The sequence below is a fragment of the Rhea pennata genome, chromosome 29 (assembly GCF_028389875.1).
Source record: "Rhea pennata isolate bPtePen1 chromosome 29, bPtePen1.pri, whole genome shotgun sequence".
Classification (NCBI taxonomy): domain Eukaryota; kingdom Metazoa; phylum Chordata; class Aves; order Rheiformes; family Rheidae; genus Rhea; species Rhea pennata.
The window spans coordinates 4,747,949-4,761,520 of record NC_084691.1 but is presented as its reverse complement, the minus strand read 5'-3'; the positions used below and the strand labels follow the sequence as shown (position 1 = coordinate 4,761,520).

Below are 13,572 nucleotides of genomic sequence, written 5' to 3'. Positions count from 1 at the left end.
GAACCGGAGGGTAAAAACCACATCTCAAATGTCATATTTAAAAAGGACAATATCAAAACAACACACAAACAAAACCCCTCAGCGCTCTTTTTCATTGGAGCGGGGCACACCCAAGGGTGGGACCTATCTTGCCTCAATAAAATCTATTACACATTTATCTTTAATAAAGAGATGCAATACCCCAAGAAACTACAGAAACACAGTGGCACAAAGCCCAGCAGACGCTGCTCCAGTCAGTGCTGTTCCCAGACCATCAGCAAGACACCGATACGACCTCCTGCACGCACATGCTCTGCCCATGGCAGATCTGCTCAGCACCACGACAGAGCTGCAGCGACTGCAGCAAACCAGGAGCCGAAGGGAGAACAAGCCCGGCAGCTGTCAACTTTGTGATCACGGCTGGTGCTTTGGGAAGCTGGGCACAACTCCCTGGTTTTGTCCCATATCCATGCATTCTCTCCTGCCTCCTCCTCCTCCCCACCAAGTCTCCTGGTCCGTGGACGGCAGGGCTGCTCTTGCTGCAGGCCGGAGCTACCCACCTGAGTGTGTTCGCAGGTGGCCAGTGAGCGCGTCCCTCCTGCGGCAGGCGTAGTTGCAGAAGGGACATTTGAAGGGCTTCTCGCCAGAGTGCAATTTGATGTGACGCAGGAGGTTTCCCTTCTGGGTGAAGGAGGCGCCGCACTGGTTGCAATGGAAAGGCCTTTCTCCTGCAACAGATGCAGCATGTCAAACTCCAGCTTAAATGCGTTCTCCAAGCCTGCTCTCAGATCAACAGCCGGGAGACCAGCAACACTCATGGGTTCAGACACTCTAAATACACTGAGAAGGAAAGCTCTAGGGTAACCACCAAAGACAATGCTCTGGAAATGACCTCTGTCCTGGTGAGTTATAAACCTGCTGCCTATTGAAATATAGGACAGTAAGAAAAGGTCAGCCACACACTTTCTGGTACTTTTCCTCTCAAACTTCCAGCAGCGATCAGCAGATCTTGGATCTGCTCCACCGTCCTGAGCGCAGCATCCGTGCACACCTAGCTGAAACACACTTGCAACCTTGCTTCAGAAATTCACTTCCCTCAGCCCACTCAAGCTCATCCCATCCCTGCTAAGATAGCCAACAGTGACGGCAACCTCCGGGCTGCCTACTCACCAGTGTGGCTGCGTTTGTGCACCATGAGCACGTTGGGGCCGATGCACACCATCCCGCAGATGTCACATTTCAGCTTGCCGTTGGGTAGCCGAATGCCCCCGGGGGAGTGTGGCTCCTGTCCCGTCCCATCACAGTAGCCCAGGGGCTCTGAGAGCGAGTCCTCCACGATCACGCTGTCCTCCTTCTCGAGCATCCGGTCATCCTGTGACAGCAACCGGCTGGCTTCCTCATCACTGTACATCTCCACTTTGATAGAGTTTGCTGCAAGGAAGCAGAAAGGATAAAAATAGTCAATGGAGGCAAAAAAAATCTTAAGTTAAAGAAGTTTGGAGCACAGTTTAGGAAAGACTTACTCCCAAAAGAAGTATTACTGATGCATTAAGTGATCTGTTTGTGATAAATGTACATCTTAATTTCTTAATTACTTAAGAACAGACATCAAACACAGATCACAAGAGGTTACAGGCTGGATGGCTTGTTTGTACACCCCAAAGATTACTGCTTTGGATTCTGCCTTGTAAGGCGACCAGCTGAAGAAAGAACATTTTGTTCCCTGGATTCAACGACAGAGGGGAAAAAAAACATTCATGCGATGAAAGGACTTTAGAGGAAGCAGAAGACACCAGTTTGACTCTCTGAATCAGTAAAGACTCAAAATCAATTGGCACAAAGCGCCTAATATGAGTCTTTTTAGATAGAGTCAGTAAATCTCAGCTCACTAGAGAAAACATTGCTTCACTGCAAGTTTTCATCTATGCTAGAAGACCTGGGATCCATCAACTATTTAAACACACACACAAGGAAGAAAAAAGGATGGTGCGGCCTGAAAATAACCACTCCTGCTCCAGGCATGCTGATTACTGCCTCGCTGGGCAGCCTGTGGATGTCCCGGCTTGGACCCAAGCTCCCTGCAGGGAGCTTTTTGCCTCATCAAGTTCCCTCAAACACATAAGAAGGTTGCAATAGTTACGTGGCAGCCGAGCGAGACTGCAAGACTCACGGCGACTGCCTGGAAACACACACACGCAGGAAGGACACGAACACGCAGACACCTGCGGGGCAGCGTTTGGGAACCCCAAACGCCAAGAAAGCTCGCGTGACGATCTGAAGAAATGGAGGTGAGTGACGCCACCACCAGGGAAAGGTGCTCGAGCGGTGGGCTGAGGAGCCCTTCCGGAGCCACAGCCATGCAGCGCTTCCGAGCCAGGCAACAGCAGGACACTGATGCCAAGAGAAGGCAGGAGATCCAGAGAAGCCGTGCTAAAAAGGCACACGAAAGCCGCCACGAGAGGCTATGCTCAACACCTTTTTCTCTGCAGCACCTCCCACGCGAAAGGCGCCTGCGGGGCCGGGACAGCGGAGGTCCGGGCGGAGGGCGCTGCGCGTGCGGCGAAGCCCCCCGGGCTCCTGCCCCGGCCCCCCCCGGCCTGCGCCGCCAGGCGCCCGGCGGGCTGCTCGCCCCCTCCCCGCTTGCTACCTTTCTCTCCTTTCGCAGCATCACGAGCTGAGGCTGGAGAGGCGAACGGATGCGCCAGCCGTGACCTACATTCCTCGCTATTCTAATGATCTGTGGAATGCCACAAATCAAACAGGCCCTAAGACGACACGGCAACTGGACAGCAGTCGCTCCGCTTATTCCGGCGAGAGCAAGTCGCAGCTTTACGGGGACTCGGAGAGGGAAGGAGAGCGCAACCTCTCCCTCTCCTCCCTCCACCTAGCTCCTGATGAACTTGTCTATCCAGATGCTTTGCGCTTCCTGCCCAGGACGGCTTGGCCAAGCTGCGGCGCAGTTATCCCACCTCGTGAGGCCAGCTGCGCCCTCTGCTCGAGAGAGAGCTGCCACTGGGACATCCTCAGCCTCGGCGCAAAGCCGCCGGTTTGGAGAGCAAGTCTTTAAACGATCACATTGGAAAGTTTCCTTCTGCTTTAACCAATCGCCAGCAGCCGAGAACCAGAGGGAATCCCCTCGGGAGACTGCCCGCACGCTTCAGCCAGGGACGGCCGCTTCGCCACGGATCGCATCCGCTACCTGTTCCTGCAGCGCTGGTCCCGGCAGGCTGCAGCAGGCTGACGAAGGAGAAAAACCGAATCCAGGTCACTCACATGGCAGTTCACTGAGCCCACAGACTTAAACAAAATATTTACAGAATCCCTTTAAATATCAGATTCTTATTTCTTCCATTTAAAGCAGGAGGCTCTTCTCAATCCCTTAAGAGGAGAACTGTGGGGGCTGGAGGAAACTGAACTTTATATACACAAAGGAGACTTTGCTGCTGCCTGGAGGGTAGGAGATTACAGAGTCCAAGTTGCCTTGTGGAGACAGGCGTGAGAACTAAGCAGACTGAACATAACCACACAGAAATCCCAGAAGCGTCCAGATCTGATGTTGACTCGACCCCTGGGGCTTGTTCAACTCATCTCTTTGTGAAAGAGAGCGAATTCTTACCCACTCTTCAGGGGACATGGGAGGTTCGCTTCATGTTTGTGACACTCTGAAGATAGAAGCGCATCAGCCGCAGAGACCGAAGAAAACCTTGGTAACATCCTGGATACCATATGATCAAGGGGATTTGACCTTTAAAGCCTAAGGGCTTTCTGAACAAACTATAACGCAAGTTCAACGTACAGCCGAAGCAGGGATGATCCGTTCCGGTGCGTGAGCAGGAAGGCTGCGGGTTGATTACCGGGCAAGGAGGATGTATGAACACCAGAGAGCGGAGATGGTGGCAGCAGAAGACGTTTCAGTTCTGGGGAGGCTGCACCTCCTGCTTCCATCAGGAAAGGCGGACATGAAACCCCGGAGAAGAAAGCCAAGCCACACACTTTGAGAGGAAAAGATCTCTTTTACGCTGCCTTTAACGTGACAGGCAGAAGGGCTCTGGCTCTTCCTCAAAGGCTGGGTACAGCCTTGCTTTGTAACTGCGGATTAAAAAGCATGGGAGTGATTCATCTGAGCTCGTGTTAAGTTTATTGCAGGGTGAAGAACCCAGGAATACTGGCTTTCACTCCCCTCCTTCCCTTCCTGGATTATTATAGCAGACAATGTTGCATTCCCAAAGAGACTCTCAGCAACGTGAACTATGCATACACCCAGGCTTTGGCAATCGGAGGCACTTTCAGACTGTCTGCTGAGCCATCGGCCAAAGCCACTGCTGGCTGCAGACCGGAGGAGACTCTGCAACAGAAGCATTCTTGGGGAAAAAGCAGAACTTTATTTATTTATTTGTTGGTGCCACCATGCTCTGCTGGGAGCATCCAGAAGACCCAGCACAAACGGATGCTTCTGTGCACAAACATGAAGTGAAAAGCTCCTCTCTCGGTGGCAGGAGCTGCCTGGACGAGTTGACGTTTGCTGCACTTTGATTTTCTTTTTTTCCCATTCCCCTGGGGACTTATTTTTTTTCCTGGGCATAGAAGGGAGGCCAACTATTGTTCTGTAATTCTCCTTTCAGAACCAATGCAGAGTCCGGTCTCACTGGAGGAAGTCTCTGCTGGCAGAACAGGTTATATAATATTCTTGCTCCTCTGGGGCACAATGCTTGCTGGATGAACCAGCTGTGAAGTCAAGTCAGATCAGAGGCAATACCATCACTAGCATCCTGCTGTTAAAGGGGAAGAGATCTTTATTGTCCTTTCAGCCAGTCCACGTGCTCAATTTCTTTTGCTTATGATCAAGTGAAAAAGCCGTGTTATGTCTCAGAACTGTCCTTTGCAAAAATCTAAGATTCCATTTCTTTGCAGCTCTTCTAAGCAATTTTATAGGGCAAGTATAAAATAAACAGCAAGCAATAAAAGGAAAAATGGGAACTGAGCTAATTCATAATATTACCCCCTCTGAAAATGTAATTTTGGGGGTTTATTTTATCCTGGTTCACAAAAAGCGACCTTCAAATGCCAGGACCTGACCAGAGGTGTCCCAATGAACTAACTGCTGGAAGCACACATGGATAAATTATGGAGGAGTTTCTTTGCTATGGAAAAGCAATAGCAATTATATGCTAAAAGGTGGTAGAGAGGGAGGATCAGAGCAATGCCAACCAATCTTTTATATATTTGTTGAGTTAATCTGGTAGAGATGGCCCAAGTGTCAGCTCTTGACTGCAGAGAGCACAATTCAAAGTGGGTCTTGCCAACTATCTTATCTCAGCACTACTTCTTCTCATGTGTCAACACCGTTTAGCAATATATAGGACCCAGGAAATCTTGACTACTGGCCCAAGACTGTGATGTAAATAGCATCTCTACAACTTACGTCTACATCAGCCTTGCTAAACTCATCTAGGGTCATGCCACTTTTCAGTGCACAAGTGAAACGTTGCATTTCTCATCAATCACCACAGGGAGTAATGGGACTGGACTGCACGTCGTGACTAGTAACAAACTGTGACAGCTTTCAAATTAGACCTGCCCATTTTACTGGTGCAGGTTCTTAAATATAATCTAAAAAGCAGTTTCATTCACTTAAACACAGAAAGAGAGAATTCAGTCAAGAGGCAGGGAAGGAGCTGAAAAGTTTCATGTTATGCACAAACTTGTGGACAGGAGAAAAATGGCATAATCTGGCTAAGCTGAGGCTGGGAGATGGTGTTTTCCAGTCACCCTGTGGCAGTAATGAAACTGAAAATGGAGCTCAGCATCTCCATGAGCAGTGTCACACACGACTGAGGTGCTCTGGGACCACTGTCTGGGGCCAGCTTCATCGTACACCACGGCTGAAAAGAGGGGACAGAGATGCAGGAGTGACGCAGCTCCTTCCTTTGGTCACACGAAGGGTCACCCAGTCTGAACCACTGACGTGCAACAGCTCCTGCGTCCTCCCCGCTCTGCTCGCTGCTCTTTTGTTCAGACACTATTTGACACCCCGGACTCCCAGGCTCTCTGCGACCTGCTCAGCAAGCCGGGATGTGAAGGACAGCTCGGTAGGCTCCAGGCATCCACCAGCTGTAACACTGTCCCGAGGGCAGTCCAGAGTCATGTTCTCTCGCAGAGATCTTGTTTCAGGTGGACTCTAGCTCTTTGAAGCACTTACTTTGCGGCAGAATGGCTAGACACATCCCCAGGTGGAGGCAGAAATACTCTTGGTGCATTTCAGCACACGCAAGAACTCTCAGAATCTACCACAGCCACAGAAATAACCTCCCAACAGTCTCACGCAGAGGCGAAGGGCTGCTGCCCCGTGATATGCTGCATGTGCCGCAGGCTCCAGCCTGTCCCAGCTACCAGGGGGAGAGGATGTGCAGAGGCTTTTCAATTTCCCACTTAGCCATCTAGACTGGTGTAATACATAACTTATTCCAAAGCAACCAACAGCTTTGTTGCCCCTTCCAAGCTGTGATCATTAACAGTCTGACACATGCAGCTGCTTGAAATTCACAACTACACAGGGCAGAAAGGCCACAAGTCCCTGGCACTGCCACAATCGACCCCAAAACTCCAGCCTCGGCAGCAGTCAGGTGTCCAGTGTCCAGGATAAGTAACCTGGCAGCTGCTCCACTCGGAGACCAAAGCAGAGATTTTATCCTCTTCGGTTAGAGAACAAACAGTCAGATTTGGAAAGAAATCTGTCACAGCAGCAAGTGAAAATTTATGTCATGCCTGAGAGGGTGCAGGGTTTGGGGACAAAACAGGCGGATCTAAGCGCTGCTTTCAGTTAAGGCAGCGTACTCACCACTGAGCGAGCGGCTCGGGGAGGAGTGCTGGCTGTTGGGTGTGCTCACCGTGGGTCCCACGATTGCCGAGCTGAACTCCTTCTCCAGAGAGGAATCCCCACTACCTGTGGAAACCAGGAGGGAAACACCAGCGAGTTAGGCCTGAAGCACAGCTGCCACTGGCTGGCATTGGCTTCACTCAGCCGAATCCTCCGCCCAGCAGATCCCTCTCCTCTTCTTTGGAAAGGGGCTGCTGATGGACCCTTAAGGGGCTGTTCCTACCCAGAGGTCAGACCAGAGCTAGACTCATTCCAGAACACAGTTTTCCAACCGTTACTGCCTCAAAAGCAACAGCTGTGAGCCAACAACGTGCTGATGGCAGCACCAGGCTTTGCTTTCCTGACTGCCCTGAAGAGGCATCTGCAGCAGGGAGCAGAGGACTGCAAACCGTGCCAAGGGCTCCGCGGAAGCTCTGCCTGGCACCGCGCACGGAGGCGTGCCAGCAGGTGAGGAGCCAGACCACGCTCCCCGCGTGCCCCGCTGAAACGCCCCGCGCCTCCGTCTGCGAGGACGCGCCTAGGGCTCTGCCCAGCAAACGGACTCGCTCTGCAAAACAGCGCTCTGGGGGCCTGGGGCACTTCCCAAGCAGATACTAGTTTTCCCGGGAAACTGAACCCGAGGCCAGGCATCCGCAGCCCCTGAACACAGGGCCTTCCCCACGCACAGCAGACTGATTTCAGCAGTACAGATGCCCGCTCAAGGGTAAGACCAGGTCGTCGTGAGCCTAACTCATTTGCACAGCAGGTTAGGCTCATTTCTTCCCCCTTCCAGGACCAACAGCGCATCGCCAGGTTTCTGTTCTGACGAGACCCGCTGATCGCCCGAGCGCAGAAAAACCCCAGCCGAGCCGCACCGTCCCCCCCGGCGCACAGAGCTGCCGGGCAGCAGCTTGCGGCAGCCGCTTCTCCGCGATGCTGCACAGAGACTGCAAAGAGTTTCATGATGAGAAGTGCAGAAGCTCCACAAACTCCTCTAGCACAGCTGGTAACGTTATTTCTAAATACTTGCATCTGGAGAAACTCTCCTCTCCATGCTCTCCGAGCCCAGTCCATCCCATTGTCTGATGGCTACCGGGACGCTGAGCTCACCAGCCTTGCTGGGCATGGGAATCGTTGGCGGTAAATGCCCTAAGTGAGGCAGCATATTCTAAATCACCGCTCAACTGAGACGAAGCCGGGACATCCCAGCAGTACCCTCGCCCTTTCCAAGTCCCCATGGCAACATTTTAAAGAGATTTTTTTCCTCCTGGGGTCACAGTGGAAGGGACTTAGAGGATCCTTCCCTCTCTCCCTCTTCCCTCCCCGTACCGAGGCGAGGTTGACAGGCTGCTGCCAGCAAGCTTGAGTCATGCGAAGCCTACACGCATTACCAGCCACGCACCGCAGAGAACGGAGACGAGCTCTTGGCTACAAGAGGTTAAAGAGAAAACAAGCCCCACAGAGAAAAGCGCCCGCCCCACCACGGGGTCCCGGCGGGAGCGAACTCTGCGGATGCAGGGATGCAGGTCCTGCAGCCTGAGAACTGAACAGCCGCTTCTTGGGGGGAGGCAGAGACACAGCCACCTCTCAGAGGGACTCGGTACCGCACATCACAAGCTGTGTCCTGCCTTGCCAGCATTCGCCTTAGGTAATTGCAGGGGCATCTCGCAGGGCCAGGTCCTTCCCTTCCCTCTCCTCCCTGCCCAGCACAAGCGATTTTACACACCCATAAATCACCATCCAGAGTCGGTCTCTCTATCCGACACATTAAATACCCCCCTGCACCTCTTCTCCTCTGTGTTTCCAATGACACCCCACGTAAAGAGCGAGCAGAAACGGCAAGGAGTCATTTCAGCATCCCCCCACACACACACCCTCCTGTTTAACTTACATTATTCTACCTTGCTGAAGATACCCTGGAGTGTTATCACAGCCAACTCCTTGGAAACAGCACTGGAATACAGGCTGTGTGTGCATGTCTGCATTTCACTGGTAGGGTGAACTCAGCCACTCACCTTCCAGGAAGAACAGATTCCTGGAAGTGAGAGAAACGACCGTCATTTTACAGTCAAGCAGCACGGCGAGCTGGAAGCCAGGCTGCAGCGCTGCCTCCTGCAGCGGTGCAAGGCTCCCGCCTCACCGGCAGCCCCGAGCCCAGCTCTAACAGGGGAGAGGAGGGAGCGGCCGCGGGACAGGAGCCGCGGGACGGCGGCAGGGGGTCGAGGCAGAGCTCCGCGCACCCGGAGCGTGCTGCAGGCTGCCGGGGCCCGGCAGGCTGGGGACAAAAGCAGGAACCAGGTGCCAGACCCAAAATACCAGTGGGAATGAGAAGTCCTGATAATCAAACGAAGAACAGCATCACTCCTAATTCGAGCCCACGCTCCCATTCAAGCGGTCAGCAACGGATCATTTGGGCTCTGACCCTCCTGCACTGAGAAGGGGAGGGGACACTGAAGTCTTGGTCACCAGCTTCAGAAAGGGGGCAAAAATCACCCCAGCTAACCCTTGGGCTCAGAGAGTGCATTGAGGAGGACGGAAGGCCACTGAATCCGGTCCTCCACACTTCCAGGCAGCTCTGGAGCAGATGCTCAGTCCAGAAGAGAGCCACTTCACACATCCCAAAATGTTTCCTGGCACTTCCTACCCCAAAGTTTAGCCATATCAAACAGCTGAACCCCACAACTATGACATGCCCCAGGAAGAGATCACAAGAGACCATGGCCTCATGCTGGAATTGCAAGGAATTTCTTCAGGCATTTCCAGGTGAGTTTGTCTTGGAGCACAACTCCTATCCTACACAGAGGATCCTCCTGATTCCAGGTCTGGTTTAACCTTGATCATAAGATCATGATGCACTAACAAAGCATCAAAGTGATTAACAGCATGAAGAACGCTGATGCAGTGTTTTACAACCTGTTTCCAGCTGCTGCCTATCTCTGATGAATGGGAGAAAGGTTAAAACCCTTAAACTAGAAGCTAAATCAGACATTAAGGAGAAAAAAATTAGTTTCTCCTTGGTCCCTTCAAGCAGACAGGCGACGGCACAGCATCCCGTTTTCAGTTCAGAGCTCAATTCCCGCATTGACCAACCTCACCTTCTGGAGCCTTTTACGCCAAAGGACCCCGGGGCTCCCGGCGAGCAGGACTCTCCAAGGACGCACCCGGCCACACAGCTCCCTGGTGCCCAGCCTTCCGCCAAACAAGTCAAGCAAGCGCGAGCTGAGCTAGCGAGGACCTCCCCTCGCGCTGCCAAGGGCCTCCGCTCTCGCGGGAAGGATCGGCGTCGAGCCCGCGCGGAGCGGCGCGGAGCTCCGGCGAGAGCCCCGCGTCCTGCTGCCCCACGGCTGGGGCACACGCTACAGTCGGCGCCTTTCCGAGGAGCCCTGCCCATGCAAGGGGCTGGGGATCCCTCCTGCTGCGCGCGGAGGGGAAGAACCAGCACCCCCGGACAACCGCTCCCGACGCGTGCCTGCAAAGCGCACGGCTCCACAAGGGTGGGCAGGTTTCCTGCCAAGGAAAGTGAGAACCGAAGCCCTATCCCACCTCGGGGAGCGACCCGCGCCTGGGTTTCGACAGCCTCTTAGCAATTTCCCTCTCTGATAACCTTTCATATTTCAAATTTCAGGAAATATTGGGTCACATTTCATTTGTTCTAAAAACAAATGGAAATCTGAACATCACGCTAGAGACGACTCGTATGCCTGTAGCCCGGTTATCCGAGGAACAGAAAGCATTTAACCCTGCATCCCTGCATCCGCATCGCCTGCGCCAGCTTGGGGAGGAGCCCGGCCGCGACGGCGACAGCAGCCTGCCGTCCTCCTCGTTCAGCCCCAGCAAGAGCGTTTGCCGAACAAGAAAGAACCGTGAAGTCATTATCTGCATGATCACAATGCTCATTTTCGGGTTAAGTACCTATAGAAAGAGTTACAATCTGTGGACATGCCACCTGAGGAATCGATACGCAGCATGGAGCGGAGTCTTGCCCGCCTCCACCTTGTTCCTAACCCCTTTGTGGTAACAACCGTGTCTTCACCAGAGCTGTTTCAAAACTAACTTATTTTCCAGCGAAGAATTCAAAGGAGACAAAGCATTTCACATTCTTTATGAATTTCCGGGCTTTTGGTTACCTTGCTATGTGACAAAAATGGATTCTTTTTTTATTTAAGAAGCAGTTTAATTAAAAATATTTCACAGAAGCAAGTTTCAAGAGTTTTGCTGTTTATTTCCTCTAGTCATTTCAGGTCCACAGCAGATCAGCACCCAAAGCAGCTATTTGGCAGGTCTTGACCCTGACTCTATCAAGTAAATAATCTTAATTATGATGGCCCTGACCCCCCACACCCACAAAAGCAGGCTGTGCAGCAAGGCCAAGAGCTGAGTGAGCCCTAGAGGCTTAATTCCCCAAGTATCAGGAAATCAGCAGTGCTGAAGCGCTCCCACACAGCTCAGTCTCTCCCACAGCTATTACAGCATTTATCCCGCGCTTTGAGGGCAAACTTCCATCGCACTTAATTAAAAAAAAAAAAAAGAGAGAGAGAGAGAGTTTAAAATAAAGCTCAGCGTTTGACTTTGCCTGATGGAAAGCAAGATGGTTTTGGTGAAGTTGTAGCAGGTGAATGGTGCTCTCTGGACGCAAAAAACCCACCCTGACAGAGAAAGGTCCGCACAGCTCTTCTAACACTTTCCTTCCCTTCTCTCCCATCTTTCACCCATTCTTTAAGCATTCCCATTCCCTCTACACTCCAGGAGCCACTTAGGACTTAGACCCCAGCATCTCCACATTTAAAGCTCACAAGCTCACGGAGAGGGATTCAGGCTACACCAACAGTTGGGCTTTTTCTAGGGCCTCTTTTTGGTCCTTCTTTTGAGCTGCAGCACTTCCATGCCTGCAGGGAAGCACAGACCTACTGTAGAGATTGTGGGGAAAGGGGAAAGCTCACCCCAAAAATTCCCAAAGGAAAAGCAAAGCTGCAGCTTGTAAGGCAACATGGACCTCCGAACCGAGTGCACTCGCGCGCGTTCGAGCTCCGTTTGAGGACGCTGCAAGAGCCGGGAGGATGCAGTTCTGCTAAACAGAAAACTGAACTAAACTAACAAAGCAGCCGCTTTCAGCAGGCAGTCACCCTGGCACGACGTGATCAGCCAACTTCAGGGAAGCATTTTGTTACTTAATGGAGGCATCCTGGCAACCAAAACCCAAGCAGCAAAGTACAGCGCGAACAGTGCTTTGAGAAGAGCCAAAAATCTAATCCAAGCACAGATCCTCCGGGGATCGAAGGAAATCTTCACAGAAAGAAGGGGGGCACAATAACTCCAAGGATGAACTTTGTCAAAACGGGCAAGATATAACATGATTTATGCAAAAGGGAATGGCAGAAGGGCACCTGTGCAGCTCTGTCAACGCGCAAAGTTCTCACCACCGCGACTGCTAGGCACAACAGCCGGGGTCCTCTCTCCCTTTCCACGCTCTTCAACTTCTGACCTTCACCCCTGCTGAACGATTCACCTCCAGCACCCCGCAGCTCTTCCAGTTCATGGTCCTAACACAGAAACGTCCTTGTCTCTCATACTGGAGGCCAGATTAGCTAATCACAAGAGCCCCACGTGGCTTTGTAACTTCTGCATCTACACCACATCTTACTCTAGTCCAACTCCTTTCCTGAGCAAAGATAGACAAACTGAGGTGTTTTTATGCTGCAAACACCAGTTCCCCAGAGATAAGAACAAATCCCGCCAAACTAGCTTTCACGTATGACCTGTACAGGCTACGAGCCAGGTTTCTATAGGCAACCAACCAGTCTATTAATCCCACCGGTGCCCTGGAGGACCCTCCTGGAAGTGGTCACACAGGAAGCGACAGTGAGAGGCGTTCAATGGTTTCGACCCACGACACTGCAGTTCACATCTATGTGATGCTGCTGGTTACCGAGTAGTCTGGTAAACCAACAACTTCCACCACTGACATTTAGGTCAGTCCCACTCAGTCTCCCCCTCTCCCAGCGGACGGTTCATGGTTTTATGTTTGGAACTCAGCCTGGATTTAATCCTAACATACACTAATAAACAATAGTGCTGGGCTTGGCAGGGTGCATAGCTGAGATCACCTGTGGGGGTCTTAAATATCACACTTTTCTGGAGTTGCAATTTCGGCATAGTGCATTCATTGTAAAGACGAAGAGGACCAACGGGAGCACAAGACACTCGTTTCATTAGCATAACCAGGGAGTCCCGACAGAGCGATCAGCCTCCCCCACGACGCTGCAGCGCTGGGACTGCAGGCATCACAGCAAATACATTCTCCTTTCAGCTTGCAGCAAAGCTTGAGATCTCACCTACAGCTGGTGAGCCAGCATACTGACAGCCACTGAACAGACCAGCATGTGAACAGTCGAGCACAAAAACTTCAGTGCAAACTTTCAAGGATCAGCCTAGTTAGACCTTTTTTTTTTTTTGGCAATTACCTGTTTATCATGGCAGGCATTAACACTCTTCAGATACTTAATGAAACATGCTTCAGTGCTCAATCTGCAAGGGCAACAGCAGCCCAGCCTTGGGGCTAAGTGGCTAAGTAACCTAACACAGGGCAGCTTAGGCCCAGAGGAAGACACTGAGCACTCTGAAGCGTTAGCAACCCAAAATATCTGACAAAAATCAAGATCAGACATACCAGATATGTAAGATCGTCCATTACAGTCTTCTATATCCATCTTTAAGGTACTTTGCTGAAAGAGAAAGCA

At 51.8% G+C, this 13,572-nt stretch overlaps 1 protein-coding gene across 14 annotated transcripts in view; it reads right to left on the bottom strand.

Moving 5' to 3' along the window:
- The window catches only part of IKZF4 (IKAROS family zinc finger 4), a 40,547-nt gene that overhangs the window by 11,770 nt on the left and 15,205 nt on the right, over window positions 1-13,572 (bottom strand). For 6 of the 14 annotated variants that reach the window (XM_062597394.1, XM_062597396.1, XM_062597393.1 and 3 more), the window contains exons 2-5: window positions 13,503-13,557; window positions 6,818-6,922; window positions 1,150-1,410; window positions 540-707 (exon numbers count right to left, since the gene is read on the bottom strand). In XM_062597394.1, the coding sequence (XP_062453378.1) occupies window positions 540-707; window positions 1,150-1,410; window positions 6,818-6,922; window positions 13,503-13,542 (574 nt within the window). In that variant the 5' untranslated portion in view covers window positions 13,543-13,557. Of the gene's footprint in view, window positions 1-539; window positions 708-1,149; window positions 1,411-1,502; window positions 1,518-2,119; window positions 2,164-5,401; window positions 5,480-6,817; window positions 6,923-8,726; window positions 8,881-13,502; window positions 13,558-13,572 lie in introns of those variants that run through there. The other 8 variants (XM_062597402.1, XM_062597406.1, XM_062597398.1 and 5 more) reach the window with 8 other exon arrangements.